This window comes from Pteronotus mesoamericanus, unplaced genomic scaffold, assembly GCF_021234165.1.
Source record: "Pteronotus mesoamericanus isolate MK-2021 breed Mesoamerican mustached bat unplaced genomic scaffold, CSHL_Meso_final contig_42, whole genome shotgun sequence".
Classification (NCBI taxonomy): domain Eukaryota; kingdom Metazoa; phylum Chordata; class Mammalia; order Chiroptera; family Mormoopidae; genus Pteronotus; species Pteronotus mesoamericanus.
Window position 1 is genome coordinate 8,761,747 of NW_026555157.1, and position 20,373 is coordinate 8,782,119.

Here is a 20,373-nt window from a genome sequence, read left to right on the forward strand (position 1 = left end):
GGTGAAGTTCTTTTAAGCAGCAAGAGAAAATCAATCATTACTTTGGCCTGATGCTATGTTGCGACTAATGAAGTTCTGCTGTTGATACTGACCTTTCTTTAAATGCAGGTGAAGATGCTTTTGATGCCCTCCCCCCATCCCTCCCACCTCCCCCACCTCCTGCAAGGCATAGTCTCATCGAACATTCAAAACCTCCTGGCTCAAGTAGCCGACCATCCTCAGGACAGGACCTTTTCCTTCTTCCTTCAGGTAGGAAAGAAAAGCCAAGGCAAACTTTTCACTTAAAGCAAAAACATTCCTAAGATCATACTGTCAAATATGTAATTCATTGGTTTCTAGTTCCCTAGCAGAAAAAAACTCTGAGTGAGGAAAGTAGCAGTTGGGTAGGTCTGTTTGTCAATTGGTTGGTTTAATTATAAAAGGATTACAGAAGTGGAGAAAGCAACAGGGAATGATAGAATTGAGAAATGGTGCTATGGAGCTCACCTGGTCCAAATAGACCCTTATGTTCCAAAGGCGTCCCTGCGAACCAGAAGGGCTCTGTGACCGGGCTATTAGCAATGGGGACAGAATTTAGACTCCGTCTCCAATTCTAAGTAATTTTTTTCTAGTAAGTTTTAAAAATTTTACTACATATATCACAGGAGCATAATTTTGTTCAACAACAATATTTTGGTAAATTATATTGTTATAACATTGATAGGTTTTTCTGAAATACCTTTATTGTTACTTTTTAATTTTTAATGTCTCAAGGTGTCCACTCAACTTATTGCCTTCAAGGAAAAGTTAATACATGCCTTTTTAAAAAAACTCAAGGACAGAGTAGAAATAAAATAAAGAGACTTGAACCATCTACTCCATGAGTCAGAATATCAGGAAAAAATATTTAGTTATGTATTAACTGTATGCAAGCTGTCCTGTTGGTGGTATTGTCATCTGTGCTCTGAAAGTCTGCCTCCTCGATTTGGACTGGTTAACAGTAGGATAAAAAATTTTTTTCTAAACAATTGCTGTGCATTTCTGTATGAGATAAACCATGAAAAAGCCTTAAAAGAGTGCAGTTTGCCCTTTGGCCTTCCATAAGACTTTGGAGTCTTAACCATTATCATTCACCTTTAGCCTTAATTTTTCTCAGATTTTTCCCCACTTGGTTTGATAATTCAGAAAGTTTGAGATTTGTGTACAAGACACAAATGAAAGACATGCACCGTGGAATATATAGCTTCAGTTTTTAAGAAATACTTTTAAGTTTAATTTTTCATCAGTAAAATGAATTGTCTTCTGTGTCACCTGAGTTTAATTTTTCGTCAGTAAAATGAATTGTTTTCTGCCCTCATGAAGTACAGGAATCCACTAGGTGCTTATCAGAGCGCCAGGGGAAGTATCCTTCTAACCTGAACAGAGAGCCATGGGTAGCTTAGGCTCTTAGGTTTTCATACAACTACATATAAACACTAAAATTTGCTTTTCACTTCTACTTTTTCTAATCTTTGTTTTATATGTAGACTTTAATTCATATTTTTTTAATGAATCACTCTAAATCTTAGGCTAAATTTCCCAACACTAAATTCTGGATAGTTTGTGGCCAGATCCCTACAATGTACCTATCTATCACCTTTTTTATATGTGATTAAGCCCCATTAAATGAATGTTCAGTGAAATACCTTCTTTTAAATTAAGTCGAGTTTTCCAGGAGCTAGACAAAAACATTTTACACAAATACACACTCTTCCCTATTTTTATCAATAGAATTGATTATAAAATGTTTATCACGATTTTATTGTTCATTGTTGTTCTGCATGTATAAATAGTCATAAAAACGCTCTCAAGATTACTAAAAAACAATGGTACTTCAAAATGAAGATACTCCCTTTTATTAAATAAAGCAGAGTTGTACAAATTATTTTGTAGTATTTAGTATATAGGTCTGATTGCTTTGATTTTGCGCGGCTGCAGGGAGCACAGCAGCAGTTGCCCTCAACTAGGGGAGGAAGCTGACGGGGGACCAGAGCAGTGTCATTTGCGCCTAGTCACTCTCTCTCGACCTCCTTTTATATACGGAAGTGTTCTAATTCCACTCACAACAGTGTTGACACTCCTTAATAATAAATACTTTTAGGGAAAAAAAAAGGCAGCATTTCTTTTCCTTTTCCAGTCTTGCATATCATTAACAAGACATTTCTAGTCTGTTGCCAGATCCCTTGAAACATTGAGAAGGCTGTTTTTATTCAATTTTAAACCATATACATTATCTGTCCCCCTTTTAAAAAGAAATATTTTAATTCTTCTTACCTAATACTGTCATAGAATATAAAGGTTTCTGTCAGCTCATAAATAAGCATTTGACTATCATTTTGCAAAGTATTTAATACATTATACTGTCTAAACTATAATTGAAGATTCACAACAGTGGTTCTTCACCCTGAGAATTGAATTTCATGCAAGAATGCTAAAGGAATGTTTAACTCAGTAGTTACAGAACCATACAAGATTTTTAAAAAATATATAGATGATAAATTTAAAGAGTCTGTACAAGCATTTTATAGCTGTTGTTTTTACTGTTGTTTAATGTGTAAAATTTTAGTCCAGTATAGTGATAAATCTTTTCTGGCCACTATTGGTAAGACTTGGTTGAGAAAATCATTATCCCTCATTAAAGACAAAGGTTGGATTTTCTCTTGATGTTGTATTAAATACCTAATCATGCCTGCCTCTCTTCATTACCGCACTCAGTGTCCTGCACATTTGGGTCATGTCCACCTTTCCAGCCCCATGGCCCAGTGACTGCTCGTAGGAATAATTTTCAAACTGCAGTCCTGTGTTTCTGCAAAGGAGCCTTAGGACCCCTGTAGAATCAAAGGGGAAGTGAAGCAGGGACACAGCTCTGTTGCTCCTTGTATCTATGTTCTATTTTAGCCCTTCCTGCAAGATTTCTTTTGGCAGGATAGTAATGCCCTGCTATACATGAGCCATCTACTAGAACAGGCCAGTCATATCCTAACAAAACCAGAAGAGTCCTCAAAAAAAGCTTTCCATTTCAAGTCTCCAAGCCCAGGGCTACAGCTAGCATGTATGTGCTTTTATCTGAATTACAAAAAGGCACTTCTTTTGTGCTGGTGCATTGAAATAGGCACCCCTCCCTCCGCTTTGTGCCAGGGCCAGTGCTCTGGGAACAAAACCAAGGCTGTATTTATGTCTGTGCGTTCCCGTACGGCATGTCTTTGTGCAGTGCGCAAAATGCAGTGTCTGTGGTGCTATTATTGAAGCTTTATTTCACTATTTTTCAAACCTGGAATCCCTTTTGAAGCCCATATCCAATCGTAAAGTCACAATTCAAATATAAAAGCTAGCAAAATTGACTTGATTAGAGGTAAATGAAAGATTTCCACTTGGATCCAGAAATGCAATTGCCTAAGTAAAATACAGAGAAAATTCCAATCATTTGTGAGAGTATGGAAAAATATTTATGGATACTTGTTGACTATGACCTTTATAAAGCACTGTCATGATGTGGCTACCAAGGGAGCTTATTCTGTGTGGCGGTTGCACTCACAGAGTTCAACTGAGAGGAGGACTGAGGTGAGGTCATTCCCCCTACGCCCCACCCCCACCGCCAGTGCCCAGAGGCATGGAGACCATTCTTCAGTTGTTGAAAGACAGATAGGAATTGTGGTCCTCAGACCGGTAACGTCAGCATTACCTGGGGATGTCTTTAAAATGCAAACTCAGTCCTGGCGGGATGGCTGGGTTGGTTGGAGTGCCTCCTGTACAGCAAGCAGTTGTGGGTTCCATCACGCCCCCTCTGTCCGGGCGCGCATGGTAGACAACTGATTGCTGTTTCTCTCTCACATTAATGTTTCTTCTCTCTCTACCCCTTATTCTCTCTCTAAAAAAATCAATAAACATATCCTCAGGTGAGGATTTAAAAAATAATAATAATTTAAGATGAAAATTCATAGGAGCTACCCAGGATTCACTAAATCAGGAACTCTAGGAGTAAGACCCAGTAATCTGTGTTTCCATAAGTCTTCCCAGTGATTCTGATGCATGCTCAGTTTTAAGAATCACTGGGTGGTATACCTAGAAGTGTGCAGCCTGCATAGTAAAGGGAACTCAAACCACAACGGATGCAGGTTAAAGGAACTGAGGGTGTTTTAACCAAGAAAAGAGACAACCTTGGATATTTATTAGAGCTCTCTTAAATTACAGTACTTGTGAAAGAATGATTAGGTTCTTTCCAGGTCTTCGGCCCGTTTGAGAGAGAGAAGATGGGGCGGGGGGGGGGGGGGAGAGAGAGAGAGAGAGAGAGAGAGAGAGAGAGAGAGAGAGAGTGTGTGTGTGTGTGTGTGTGTGTGTGTGTGTGTGTGTGAAGTTATGTAAGTCCCTTATATATTTTGGCTCTTAACCAAGGTATTGTTGGTGAGTTTGTATTGCCATTCGTTAAGTGGTCTTTTCATTTTGTTGATGGTTTCCTTTGCTGTGTAGAAACTTCTCACTTTGAAGTAGGCCTATTTTTTTTATTTTTTTGTTTCCCTTGCCTGAGGAGACATATCCAAAAAAAAAAAAAAAATTGCTAAGAGCGATGTCAGAGTTTATTGCTTATGTTCTAGGAATTTTATGCTTTTGGGTCTTACATTTAAGGCTTTTATTCATTTTGAGTTTATGCTTACATGCATATGGTGTAAGAAAGTTGTCTAGTTTCATTCGTTTACATGTGTGTCTGTCCAGTTTTTCCCAATACTATTTATTGAATAGACTGTCTTTACCCCATTGCATTCATTTGCCTCCTTTGGCATAAATTATTTGACTGTAAAGGCTTGGGTTTATTTCTGGGCTCTTTATTCTGGTTCATTAATCTATGACTGTTTTCATGACAGTACCATGCTGCTTTGACTATATAGTCTTGTGGTATGTCGATTGATACCATGTTGCATAATACGTTCAACTTAGTTCTCCTTCTCAGGGTTGTTTTGGCTATTCAGGATCTCGTAGTTCCTTATAAATTTTAGGATTATTTTTCAAGTTCTGTGAAAAATGCCCTTGGTATTTTCTTAGCTGTTCTATTGATTCTATAGATTGCTTTGGGTAGTGTGAACATTTGAATGATTATCAATGTTCCTATCCATGAGTACAGTATATGCTTCCATTTATATGTATTTTCTTGAACTTCATTCTTGAATGCCTTATACTTTTTTGAGAACAGGCCTTTTATCTCCTTAGCTAAATTTATTCTTAGGTAGTTCATTCATTTTGATGTAATTGTAAATAGGATTGTTTTCTTAATTTCTCTGATAGTTTGTTACTGGTATATGAAAATGCAAACAATTCCTGAATATTATTTTTGAATCCTAGTATTTTGCTCAATTTATTAGTTCTTAGAGTTTTTTGGTGGAATCTCTAGGGTTCTCTGTATAGAATATCATGTCATCTGCAAATAATGACAGTTTTACTTCTTTCCAAATCGCATGCCTAATATTTTCCCTTCCTTCCTTCCCTCCCTCCCTACCTCCCTCCCTTTCTTGTCTGATTGCTGTGGCTAGGACATCCAATAAGAGTGGGCATTCTTCTCATGTTACTGATCTTAGAAAGCTTTTAGATTTTCACCACTGAGTATAATGTTAGGTGTGTGCTAATCATATGTGGCCTTTATTACATGGAAGTATGTTCCCTTTATCCTCCCTTTGCTGAGAGTCCTTTGTCATGAAAGAATGCTGGATTTTCTCAAGTGCTTTTTCTCCATGTATCAATATGATCTTTTAAATTCTATCCTTCATTTTGTTTTTGTGGTATATCATATTAATTGACTTGTGGATATGAACAACCTTGAATCCCAGGAATAAACCCCACCTAATCACAATGTATAATTGACAGATTGCAGATTTTATCCTCTCCATCTGGTCTTGTTGTTGATTCCATCTGATATATATTTCATTTCAGTTATTGTATTCTTCAGTCCTGACTCATTCTTTTCTGTTTTCTATCCCATTTTTACCTTTCCTGCCTCATTGCTGAAGTTCTGTTTATCTTTCTCCTATGTTAATTGAGCATCCTTATAACCAGTGTTTTGAACTTTATATCTGGCATATTGCTTGTCTCCATTTCATTTAGTTATGTTCTATAGTTTTATCCTATTCTTTTATTTCAGACATGCTTTGTTCTGTCCTCATTTTAGCTGACTCCCTGTATTTGTTTCTGTATATAGGGAGATCTGCTTCATCTCTTGCTCTTTGCTTTGTGGCCCGTCAGACCCAGTGATGCAGTCTCCCTGGTCACTTGAGCTGGGGAGTGCTCCAGAGATGTCCCTTATGTGGGCTGTGTGTGCCTTCCTATTGTAGTTGAGCCTGGATTCCTGTGTTCATATCAGTGGGCCCGTTTGCCCCTCTGGCTGGGGGGTCTGCGGGCTGGCTGTGACTGTAGCGGATGAGCTGTTGTGCAGGGGCCAATCCCACAAGCAGGGATCACTTTGGTAGGGCTCCAGTGCCAGCCAAGTCCACTCTTCGGGTTTGTCACTTGTGAAGCAGATTAGGCGGGGCCCTGGTGTGCTTGACACTGGCCACCAGGTGTGTTCGTTCTGGAGCCTTTGAAATGGGACTGCGGTCAAAGAAGTCTTTCTCACTTCTTTTACAATTAGCAAACCTTTTCCTTCTAGTGTTTCCTTAGTTTTTTATAATCTTTCAAATAAGTATTAAAATTTAAATTTAGCATTGCCTGCTATAAATCACAGGCGGTAATACTTTGCTTTTTAGAATAAATTAGTCCCATGATGTTTATTCATTCATTTCTCAAACATTTATTACTGTATAATGGTACATTGGCTGTGCTGCTATTTTCAATTTGTATGTTCTAATCCTAAGTATGGATATAAAATTTTACTGTAATTAGTATTTGAAGAGTTATTTTTAACAACTTTATTTCTTTTCAATTTTTCCTTATCAGGAGACAGTTAATTATTATACTCTCTGTAGTCACTGTGCTGTATATCTTTTCCCATTGAAGCATGAATGCTTCCAGCTACACAGCTGGCTGCTGTAAAAGCCCAGTTTACCCAATACGTGCCAAGTAGCAAACTTAGCACGACCCAACATGGTAGTGATTCAGAACGGAACTATAAATATTTTTATAATTTATGGTAATATTTTTAGTGTATCTAGTGACTTTTTAAGTGAAGTAGTTTAATGGAACAATATCATACAACTGTATATTTTGTGTTTTATGTATGACTGCAGTGTATCTAAAATCTAATGTTTAGCCTTAAATAGATTATTAGAAATAACATAAGTATATCTGGCAAACCTATAAGTTACCCCTTAGGAAATTTTAAAAACATTTGTATTGTAAAAGATTATCTTTCCTCTAACCTGTTATATCAGTGATATTTTAGACTGCAGAAGAACTGAAAGTAAATTTTATTGAATAAATCTAAATCCTTAAGAAATTTCTAAATTTATACAGAAATTACCATATTTGGTTCCTTTGGTTACTCTTTCTAATCAAAGATTAACACTTGTTGCATGGAATTTTATTTATGTTCCTAAAATGTTTCAGCAAAATTAATGAGGCTGAATCACTGACTCTTTAAATATTGAAAGCTCAAAATTTAAGACTCATTTTAATCTTGAAATTAACGAAAGCAAGTTAAGTAGCCTTGCTTAGGCCAAAAAGTCTCCAGCAAATCTGGGAATAATTACTATACTCAAATAGGAGCAAAAATAATCCATGACTTCAGTTCTTGCCTTACATTATCTAGTGAAAAATGGGTATAAATCAGCATGTATTACCTTCTTACGTAATCAGACTCTTAACGTATTCTGAATGAAAAACTCAAATGGAAGTTAAAACAATGAAATATAATTAGGTCTTTAATATTTACAATTTTAGCCTTACGTTAGCAATCCAGATATCATGAATTTGTCAGTGAAATTCAAAGGTTTGATTTTGGATTTTTGAAAAATCAGTCTGTCAGCATTTACTTTTTGTTGTTAAAAGTAAATATTTATGAAATCCCGGCTATTTGCCAGGCAGTGTTCTTGATGCTATGCTTGTGTTAGAAGATTAAATTCAAACAGTATGAATAAGATGAGGTCCCTAACCTCAAAAGAAAAAAGAATTCACTGCACTTTTGGAGAGCCTGGCAGACAGAAAAGTGAGTAATATGAGAGAGGAAACCGGAGGAGCCTGAGATGGAGGTGGCGGCAAAAAGACTATCAGCGAACCATGTACTGCAGAGGCAGCGGTCCTCCACTCAGAGCCACCAGCTCTGTGGATTTCAACGCGTGCCTGGCTTAATTTTAAACCAGTTAAGCTTATGGTCCTAACAATTTGATATAGTAACACTGACAAAATCTCTTTTTCTGACTTTAGTTCCAATTAATAATTATCAGTAGAAATACTGAAATAAATTTTAATTTTTCTATAATTTATATTTTTCACTATTTCAGATGCTTCCACTCTCACTGCCAAGCTAGTGAAACCAATAAAAAACACACTTTGCTGTATGTTTAAACCTTACTAATAGAACAACCTTTAACAATCGATTCTACTGTTCAGTAAGCCAATCACAACAAACAGTTTTTCATGTAGGATACACAATCTAGTGTTACTTTAAAAAGCACCTTATAAAGCACCTTATATGTACAGAAGATTTCACATACATAAATTCATATATCCTCACAAATCACAAATGCAAAGTCCACTTTACAGACTGCCTGCTACTGCTTAGAGAGATTAACTGATTTCAAGTATTACATGCAAAATTCAGCCCCCCCGCTTTTTTTGACTTTTACAACAGTTTCTATTCATTGTATAGGAAATATTGGGACAGAAAATAAAAATTAGAAGCAGTTTTATCAACAATTTTTAATTGACTAAGATCTGAAAAATATAAAGTTGGTAGGAATATATTATCTAGGAATATTATCTTTATTATCTAGGAATAAATGGAAAGAGCATATTTGAGCAAGTGATGACAATATGCTGGCAGATTAAAAAGTTGTTAATATCAGTCATGAAATTACCTTTCTAAATTATTTTCTAAAACTAGGTTCTGTATAGAGAATGTCTAGAATTTTTTCTTCAGTCAACCAGCAAAGAAAGTTATTCTAATTTGCAAATTATCTTTATTTTTAAGATCCCTTTTTTGACCCATCAAGTGGCCAAGTTCCTTTGCCTCCTGCAAGGAGATTGCCAGGTGAAACTGCCAAGTCCAACAGAACGTCACAGGAGTATGACCAGCTTCCTTCATCTGCAGGTGAGTTGGCTGGTGGTAGTAATAATAATACCTTCCATTTATAAAGTCCATTTTTGGAGTACCTTTTTCATTATATAGTTTAATGAGCACTGCCAGCCCATGAAACAAAGGTGATTTTTATCACCTTTGCAACTTAAAAAATTTGTATCATAAGAGGAATGCCTATCAAATTACCTCATGGGAAAGAAAAAAATCAAGCCTTAATATTATCTTTGATCAGTCAGTAAATTATGTTCTCTAATGCAAAAACCTATTCCTTCTCTTTTATTTTGCGTTACCAGATACTAGAAAAGAGAGAAATCTGTATATACATTGTAATGCCACACTCTCTTATTTTTCCATTAAAAGAAGAAATCTCTTTAGAATTAATATTAGCACCAAATTATTAATTTTCAGAGTTTATTTAGGTCTACCATGCACTACTCCACCTCCAGCCATTAAGTAGAAGGATATACCATAAGTATATACCATTTTAGTAAATACGAGCCATACTTAAAACCCGTATTTTTGAGAAATATGAACAATATTTTTATCTCATAAACATCAGAAACTTTTCCTATTATATTTTTATCCTTTTTCAAGATTTTTGTTCTATAGCTCAAACATCAGTTCACAGAAAATTTGTTATTAGTGATAGCCATACATTTTCTAAGTTCTGAATCAAATTTAGTAATGACTGATTTGAGAATTATCAACACCGTTATTCTTATATACTTTATAACATGTATGGGAGATATTGAAATCCTTCTATAGTTTTGTAGGTTTTAACACTTGAATAAAACTCAGGAGAGCATAGAAAATTTTATTAGTCTTTTCAAACGTTGGTCAATGTTCTCTTACCAATTTACTTCTAATATTTCCAATATTTCAGATATATCCGTGGGTAACCATTGAAACACTGTAGTTTCAGTCAAAAGAGTCCATTTCCAGACTGATGAAAGAGGGGGAGACAGTATCTGACAGTCTCTGGGTAAAAGAAGGAAGCAAATTCCTCAAGAAAATAATGTTAACGTATAACTTAGAGGTTATATGTTACCATAGTACCATGACTGACTTAAAATAACATACTCAGTACCACCAACTCTGGATTAAAAGAAACATATACTCAAGTTATGGGAAGACTTGGGACCAAAATGCTCTATTTTCATCAAAAGCCTGTACACGGGGCAAACTTTCTCTTTTACGATTTCAACTGGTGGGAATTCTGATTAGCATTGCTGCAGAAATTTTAAGGATAAACCTTGAGTCACAACCCTTGTTGAAATATCCCCAAATAGGCACTTACCAGAAGAAGCCTGAACAAGCTTGTACCTGAATAATAAAAGAGTTTTCATTATTACTCCTAAGGGCTTCAGCTAGCTATAACATCGGATATTTCATCATACTCCCTCAAGTCTCTTTACAAACAAGGTCAAACCACAGAAAATAAGATACTTTTTCCAAGGAGGTATTTGCTCCCATGCAGCCCAGAGACCACCAAACTTTCCACTTGTTAATTTTACTCCAGTAGAGGGATTTGGTCTGCCTTCTGGATTAGGTGTCTCTGTCAAAAATTTGAGACTGGATGCTTTGTTCCTTTAGGGCTAATAGCACTTCTTTTTCAGTAATGTGTGTTTATTAAGGCTCTTCAGAATGACCATTGATTCTGGTACAATTGCTGCACCTTATAATTCAGTTTCTCTTTGTGGTGATCTAAATGACTGATAGTGATTTATTTATGTATAAGATTTCTAAGCAAAGACTGTTTCTAAGGAATTCTAAAATATAATTTTATTTAAAAATATTTCCTTATCCACTTATTTAAAAAATGTGTGCATGTATATGTATATCTGCATATACAAAGAACTTCCCAAATATTTAAGACAACTATAAAAATGTGGGGGAAGAGGATTAAAGTATTTCCTCTACATTTCCAGATGTAACAATTGATAGTTAATCAGAAATAAGTGGATTTGACCAGCCTCCACATGGGGCAGACTTTTTTTTTTTTGGCTTACAATCTGCTTATCTCTTCACATGGTTATATTACTCACATGGTGTTCATGCCTATTATTAGCTGTGTTTGAGTTTTTACACATTTTACAGTTTGCTTTTCTCATTCTAATTAGCTACAGTTTGAATACTATTCTTAAAAAACCCAGGGAATCCAACTTATAGAACAACAAAGTCATAATGATGATGTGCTTGTGCTGACAAAGTGCAGCATTAGCTCTTGAGATTTTTTATATTGTTAGTATTTAGAAGGCAGTTCAAGGCAACACTTGAAAATAATGCAGTAATTTCAGCATATTAACTATACAAAGAGTATTTGTAACTGCTAAAAGATCTTATTGCCAAATACACAGACAAAATTAAGGAGGTTTCATTATAAAAGCAATTAACTCCAACACTGCTTTTCCTTTACCAGCTTAAAGGAAAAGTAATGAGTATTGAATAAATTTTATATTAAGACCCAATATTCTATACTTATCTCCATTAAGATCTCATTTGGAAAGGTTGGAATTGTGTAGTGATGTCTTAAGACATAAATTATGTATTTAAGATTTTTGTGTGTTTCAACAAGAAAATTGCAATGTTACAGTTTACATGGTTGGACTACGTGATTTTTCTTTCTTATGACAGAACCTGAAATCTTTTTTTTCTTATAAATCTAATAATAATACTCTTTAATGACCATTAAAATATTGTTATGTTATAGCCATAACCTTAACTATCATAATTATCTACCACAGTATATGTGAAGATTTTTTATTAATTGTAATTTAGTGAAAACTGTGTATTAAAACGTCTCCATCTAAAATTAATGTATCTGTAGTGGCAGCAATTCAAGTTTATGGTGTAATTGAGTTCCGGATTAATTGATCCAACTTAGAATAACAGAGCCTAAATGATAATATATTGGGTTGGCGAAAAAGTTTGTTTAGATTTTTCCATATGATAGCTCTAATATTGCTTAATTGTCTTTAACTTCATTCAGAACCATGTTGTTAGACTGTATTCTGACAGCTGTCATATTAGCATGCACTTTTAAAAGTACTTAACCAAAATTGGTGAATTTTTGTGCAGCCATTTAGATATTGAAGACGGAAGAAAATATGCACATTTTGGCATATAATATTTCATTATTTCAAGAAAGGTAAAAACTAAAACACAAAAAAAGATTTGTACAGTGTATGGATAAGGTGCTATGACTGATCAAATGGGTCAAAAGTGGTTTACGAAGTTCCTTGGTACTGAGGACATTTTGGCCAAGTAACTCTTTGCTGTGGGGCTGTCTTACGCACTGGAAGATGTTTAGCAGCACCCCTGGCCTCTACCCACTAGAATCCAATAGTGGGAGACAGCCAACATGCTCAAAATATCCAAATCAATAAACTTATTGGTGAAAATGAAAAATATGTCTTTTATTTTCTGGACTTTTTGGCCAACCCAATATTTCAGATTTTTTTAATGTCTTAATAAGTTATATTTATATTATTTTTGTCATTTAATTCTCAGATATAGTTGAGAAAATCTTTAGTCTAAAAATCTTGATGTCTATCCCAAGTGTTGTCACGGAACTATTAAGTAAGTTTAGAGATTATGTCTCAGACTGTACAAAAGAATGATATATTTGTCGATCACATACTATGGGCCAAATGTTATGCTAAGTATTTTAAATATAAACATGTAGATTATATAGAGAGAGAGACAACATATAACATAATTTATGTAGCTATATATCATTTCATATCATATATTAATAGGTTAAGTAGTTTAAGACTATAATAATAAATATAAGTAAATATAAATTTACCATATAATATAGTTTAAGACATAATTTTATTCCTCTCAGCCAATCTGAAATAAATACTTTAATGGAAGAAAGTACAATACAACAAAGTTTAGTAATTTAACCAAGGTCTTCACAGCTAGTAAGTATTGGTGTGGTATGGTTTGAATCTGTTCTTTCATCAGTAACCTACGCACTCATTTATTTATGTTGGTTTTTTTTTTTAACAAAGTTAATGTAGTTCTTACACCAGTAGCTAAGCCAAAGTTAAGTTTAAAAAACTGCACATGCAGATAAACTTAGGGAGAACCTCAACAAGGTAATAGAAACAATAAAGAATAAAGAACCAGCCAGAATGAAGAACACAATAACTGAAATGAAGATCAGAGGAAGTAGAGGACAATATCAGCCACATATAAGACAAGTTAGTGAAAAACACAGAGTCAGAGCCACAAAAAATTTTAAAAAATCCCTGATTGGTGCGGCTCAGTTGGTTGGGTATTGTCTTGCACCAAAATCTCCACAGTTCAGTTGCCAGTCAGGACACATGCCTGGGTTGAGGACCAGGCCCCTGATGAAAGGAGTGCAATAGGCAACCAATCATGTCTCTTGCACATCATTCCTCTCCCTTTTTCCCTCCCTTCCCTCTCTCTAAAAATAAATAAAATCTTTTTTTAACATAATACTTTTATTTTTTAATTTATTTTTTCAAATACATCTGTCTCTGCCTACCCCCCACCACTTTCATAAGAATTTTAAAAAGTGAGCCACTTAAGGGATTTCTGGGACAAGCCAAGCATACCCACATTCATACCATAGGGGTGTCAGAAGGAGAAAGACAGAGAGCAAAGGATTGAAAATCTATTTGAAGACATAATAACGAAAAATTTCCCTAACCTAGTGAAGGAAATAGACATACAAATTCAAGAAGTGCTGAGAATCCCCACCCCCCCCCAGACGGGTCCACAAAAAGACACATCATGAATAAAATGCCAAAAATCAAAGACAAAGAATCCTTTTTCAGGTATCCAAATGCTTATGCTATTTATTCATTTATTTATTTTTAAGGACATTAGAATACAACCTTTATTTTTTAATTGTTGTTCAATGACAGTTGTCCCCCCATTACTCTCCCTACATACCACGCTGAACACGTCCAGTCTCGTCTGATCTCAGAAGCTAAGCAGGGTCAGGCCTGGTTAATACTGGGATGGAAGGCAAAGAATCTTAAAAGTAGCAAGAGAAAAGCAGTTATGTAGAAGGAACTCCCAAAAGATTAAAAGCTGATTTGTCAACAGAAACTTTGCAGGCCAGAAGAGTGGCATGAAATATTCAAAATATGAAAGAGCAAAGGCCTACAACAAAGATTGCTCTATCCAGCAAGGCTATGAATTAAAATAGATGGGGAGATAAATAATTTCCCAGACAAGAAAATGCTGAAGGAATCTATCATCAGTAAACTATTACAAGAAATATTAATGTGAATTATTTAAGTAGAAAGTTATATATAAAATATAGGATAGAAAGAAAACACTCCCTGAGAAATCCCCATCTAGTAGTTTCTAACCTAGAAAAACAGCAGATCAACTAACTATTCAGCTAGTACAAATGTTACATGACAAATACATGCTCAAAAGAAGTAAAAATTAGTGATAAAACATAAGCATGTATGGATGAATAAAAATGATAGTGATTTTAGAATGTATTTGAACTTAAGCAATCATCAATTAAAAATATGTTGCTATAGACATATTTTGGTATAAATGAAGCACATAGTAACCACAAACCAAAAATCTACAAGAGATATACAAGAAATAAAGAGAATAGAATCCAAATATAATGCTATAGAAATTAGTCATCAACATGTAACAGTGAAAAGCAAATAATAATAAATGAACAGAAAAAACTACAAAAGCAACACAAAAAAAAATAGCAATAACTCCCTATCAATAATTACTTTAAATGTAAATGGACTAAATGCTCCAATTAAAAGACAAGGTGGGTGAGTGGATACAAGACCTATATATATGCTGTCTACAGGGGACCCACTTCAGATCAAAAGACACACACTGACAGAAAGTAAATGGATGGAAAGAGAGATTTCATGCAATTGGAAAAAGAAAAACTGGGGTAGCAGTACTTCTCTCAGACAAACTTTAAAACAAGGGCTCTTGAGATAGGGAGGGCATTCAATAATGATATAGGGAACAATTCAAAAATAAGGGATAATTCTTGTGAACACCTGTGGATGTAATGTAGTTGCAACTAATAAAGTAAATATAAAGAGCATAAATGGAGAATTCAACACTAATACAGCAGTAATAGGGGACTTGAACATCCCATTAACATCAATGCATAGAGTATCCAGACAGAAAATCTACCAGGAAATGGTGGGCTTAAATGAGACATCATACTGGAGGACTTAATGGGTATTTTTAGGATACTTCATCCAAAAGCATAAGGAGATTACATTATTTTCAACGCACATAAAACATTGTCCAGGATAGACCTCGTGTTAAGTCTCAATACATTGAAAAAGACTGAAGTCCAATGAAGCATCTTCTATTGCAGTGGTACAAGGCTAGGAATCAATTACAAGAAGAAAACTTAAAAATACATAAACACATGGAGGATAAATAATATGCTATTAAACAATGAAGGGGCTAACAATGAGATTAAGGAAGAAATCAGAAGACACCTGGAAACAAATGAAAATGAAAATACAATGACCCAAAAATCTATGGAACACAGCCAAAACATTTCTAAGCGGAAAATTAAAAGCAATACAGTCCTAGCTCAAGAAACATGAAAAATCTCAAACCATCTCACCTTACACCTAAGGAAAGTAGAAAAAGAACAAAGCCCAAAGTGAGTAGAAGGAAAAAATATCAGAAATAAACTAAATGGTCTTTTAAAAAACATACAAATATCCCCATAAAACCAAGTGCTGGTTCTTTGAAAACATTAAGCCAAATTGATAAACCTTTAACCAGATTCACCAAGGAAAAAAAAGGAGACAACCCAAATAGATAAAATTAAAAATGAAATGATACCAGGAACCACAGAAATACAAAGAATTATAAGAAAGTGCTACAAAGAATTATATTCACTAAAATTGGACAACCTAGAAGAAATAGATAAATTCCAGAAACAAAATCTTCCACGGCTGAATTAGGGAGAAACAGAAAATCTGAACAGCCTGGTAACTACTCACAAAATCAAATCAGTAATCAAGAAAACTTCCAGCAAACACCTGGACCAGATGGCTCCACTGATGAGTTTTACCAGATTTTCAAAAAGATTTATTACCTACCCTTCTCTAACTATTCCAAATAATTAAAGAGCGGGGAAGGCTCCCAAACTCACATTACTAGTCCAGCATTAGCCTGATAACAAAACCAGTAAAGACATTAAATAAAATTATAGGCAAGTATCCCTGATGAACATAGATGAAAAATTCTCAACAGAATATTAGCAAATCAAATTCAGCAATACATTGAAAAGAACATAAAACATGATCAGGTAGAAATTCTAACAGACATGCAAGGCTGGTTTTATATCTGCAATTAGCATGATACACCACATGAACATAATGGAAGATAAAAACCATATGACACTGACAGGTGCAGAAAAAAATCTGCCAATATCCAATATCCTTTCATAATAAAAACTCTAAGCAAAATGGAGATAGAGGGAACATACCTCAACATAATACAGGTCATATGCAATGAAGGTACAGCTAACATCATATTCACCTGTGAAAAGCTGAAAGCTTCTTTGCTAAGACTAGTAATAAGATGAGGATGCTCACTCTCTCCACTTTTATTCAACATAGCATTGAAAGTCCTTGCCACAGCAGTCAGAAGAGAAAATGCAATAAAAAGCATCTCAATTGGAAAAAGAGGTAAAACAGTCATTATTTGCAGGTGAAATGATACTCTTCATACAGAACCCTAAAGATTACACCAAAAAATCTATTGGAACTAATAAATGATTCAGTGAAGTAGCAAGAGAGAAAAATTAATATTCTGAAATTTGTTTCATGTTTATACACTAATAATGAAATATCAGAAAGAGGTATTAAGAAAACAATTCTATTTACAGTTACTTCAAAAAGAACAAAATACCTAAGAATAAATTTAACTAAAGACCTAAATTTGTAGTTGGGGAAGAAACTGAAACTACAGAAGGGACTGAAGAAGATACGAATAAATGAAAGCATGTACCTACCATGCTCATGGATAGGAGTAATCAACATCGTTAAAGTGTCCATACTACCAAAGAAACCACAGATTCAATGCAATCCCTACCAAAATATCAATGGCATTTTTCACAGAACTAGAACAAAATTTAAATGGAACCACAAAAGACTCCAAATAGCCAAAGCAATCTTGAAAAACAGGAAACAAGTGGGAGGAATCATGCTACCTAATATCAAGCTATCATACAAGGCCATAGTAATCAAAACAGCATTGTATTGGCATAAAAAAACAGATATATCGACCCTTGGAACAGAATAGAGAGCTCAGAAATAACTTGGAAACTAGGAGATAGTTTTATTTTCTGTTTCATTGCCGCCTCCTATTACCCACGCATTCTAGAGTGAATAAGGGCCTATTGTCTCCTACTATTATGAAGGGGAAAAAACAAGCGGGGGCAGTGAAGGCTGCTTATGAGCTTTGCGGAAAAAATGTGTCAAGAGGGATTAGTTTTAAGGGGTTTGCTCTAATGATCATTATGGAAATGATCTACCTCGTTTTTTTAAAACAGCTTCCACTCCTCGGGTTGTGGCAGATCTTTTTAAGATCTTGCTTAAAAGCTTTTTGTAGAATTATGCAATCAAAACAAATCCCATGTTTTTATTCCTCTTAAAGTACAGTAATTGCTGTTTTCAGTAGAGCATTGATCATTATAAATGTGAATTCATTGTCCTTTCTTTTTAATGTGCTCCTTAGCACATAAACTAAATATTACGTTAATTCTCATACTACCTGACTGAGAAGGGATAAATAATTACTCTAAAAATGGAAATACAAGAGTAGATTTGGAGAGTGACAATTATACAGTTGCTTAAACCAGTCACTCAGTATATTATAAGCCAAACTGAGATGCATCTGACCAAAACAGTCAAAAAATTAAGATAATCATAATTAAATCAATATTCAGTGATAAGTAAAAATTTATATACAGCAGGTGGCAAAGTGTTGCAACACAAATGCCATTTTACTTCCATATGTAGGTTCTAACACATGATGCAGTTCAACCACTGAGCACTTGTAAGATTCTGAAGAGATGTCAGCACTGTTCAGGGGAAGTAGATTTTTAGTTTAGGCAATGAGGACTAGGATTAAATGAGTGGGGATCTGTGAGTTTTGGATTTAAAAGGGAAATCCATCTACTGAAAAAAATAAATCTTTGCTTTAGGAAGTTTTTTTTTTTTAATTTTTTTATTGTTCAATTACAGTTACCCTCATTTTTCCCCCATTACTCTCCCCTGCCCTACCCACCCCCACTTCCCACATTCAGTCCCCGCCAGCCGCCCCCCCCCCCAGCTGGCTTTGTCCGCGGGCCCTTTATGCATGTCCCTTGGCTCGCCCCTCCCCCCTCCTTCCCCTATGATGCCCCTTCCCCCTCCCCTCTGGTCACTGTCACTTTGTTCTTTATTCCCATGTCTCTAGATCTATTTTGCTTGCTGTTTGTTTTGTTGATTAGGAAGGTTTTATTTTTATTAAAATGCCTTTAAAATCTGTCACGATTCCCTCCAGAGGTGGTGAATTATTTTCTCTATTTGATAGTTCAAATATATTTTGTGTACAAAAAAAATACCAATTCCAGAATGAGAGGGATACATTCAGTACTCTAACTAGGGACTTGATTTAATCATGCTGTATATGTGCATGTTTTTCCCTGCTAATTTACATTTCCTAAATTACATTTACCACTTATTTTTCCAAGCAAATAGCTTTCTCTTAAATAAAATTAGTCATCTAAATTCCATTGCATTTGGCCAGTATTCTATATAGCAGCCTCACAGAGTGGATAGGATTCTTCTGATTTTTAATAGGTGCCATCCTTTTTAGGGTCATCTATCAAAATCAAAGATATTGTACATATGTTTATTAAATCTAAATGTTCTAAATCTTAAGAATTCATTTCCAGTTCTCCTGTTTGCCATGTCTCTGGCTGCCATAGTGTTCTTCCACTTTAGTAGTAGATACACATAGCTGTTCTTTACAAAGAAGTTTGACATTCATGTGCCCTTCTCTGCATTTTCGACAGAAGCAAAACAACAATGTTAGGGAAAAAAAACCTTAGAAAATTACCAGAATATAAGAAATTTAGACTTGGTTTTTCTAGGACTTTTCTCAGTTAATCAGAACAGACGAGATTTCAATGTATAAATTCTCTGGTAAATGATTAAAGGAAGGCTTGCTAGAATTTCTAATAGTTTTTTGGAAATGATTAGAAGCAAAGTATAATTTATTGTTCATGTCTGCATGACATAATGAAAAGACTTAATATAAAAATAAATGGAACCTCAAAACAGTAAAAAATGCAATTTAGCAGACCATAATAATTTGAGATGTTTAGTTATAGCAAGAAACAATATTGACTTAGGAAAAAGCAGAAGTTAATGTGTTCTTATATATGAGCATAATTTAGAAAACTTTATCTACTACTATAATTTTTTTTCAAACTAGATATTATCCTATAAGAAATAAAAAGTTAAAAATAAGACTATAGTCCAATTTGGTATGGAATCGAGTATTTTCATCCTGGATGATTTTATTTTATGTATGTTATATAGATACTGTAGATACTGCTAGAATTGTGACTAGGATTTCTTTTTTTTTACATCTTCTTCCAGAAAAATACCGTACTTAGAAAAACATGAAATAAGTTATTAGGTAATTTTTATGATTTAGATTTTATTATTATTGAAAATACCCATTTGCAGTGTCTCCTGAAGCCATGGGCACTGGCGAGGCAGCAGAGACAAGATGGGCACCGCAGTCAGGGGGCGTTTGGGTCCTAGGCTCACCTTCCTCATTTACTTAACTGTGTCCTTGGGTTTATCATTTGGTATTTGTATGTGGTCTCTGAAGGAAATTAAATGTTGATGTCTACATAGTGTTATGTTAAATCCATAATGTATTCCATAAATTTGACAAGTTTTATTTTAATCTTTTTAAAAATCTAGGCTTCTGAATTAAAGTACCAAATGCAGATATATGGAAATCTGTGAAAAAGTACCCTCTCAAGTTATAAGCCAATGCCCTGGTGATAATCTGTATGGGGTGTTGGCCTGTAATTAATTTCCTTTTCTCTTAACAAAGTTACTCGCCACTCATGG

General features: G+C 34.7%; 1 protein-coding gene across 1 annotated transcript in view; it reads left to right on the forward strand.

The window, feature by feature from the left end:
- CBLB (Cbl proto-oncogene B) overlaps positions 1-20,373 on the forward strand; it is a 207,846-nt gene that overhangs the window by 186,046 nt on the left and 1,427 nt on the right. The window contains exons 17-18 of the mRNA XM_054577335.1: positions 109-249; positions 9,128-9,247. Of these exons, the coding sequence (XP_054433310.1) occupies positions 109-249; positions 9,128-9,247 (261 nt within the window). The remainder of the gene's footprint in view (positions 1-108; positions 250-9,127; positions 9,248-20,373) is intronic.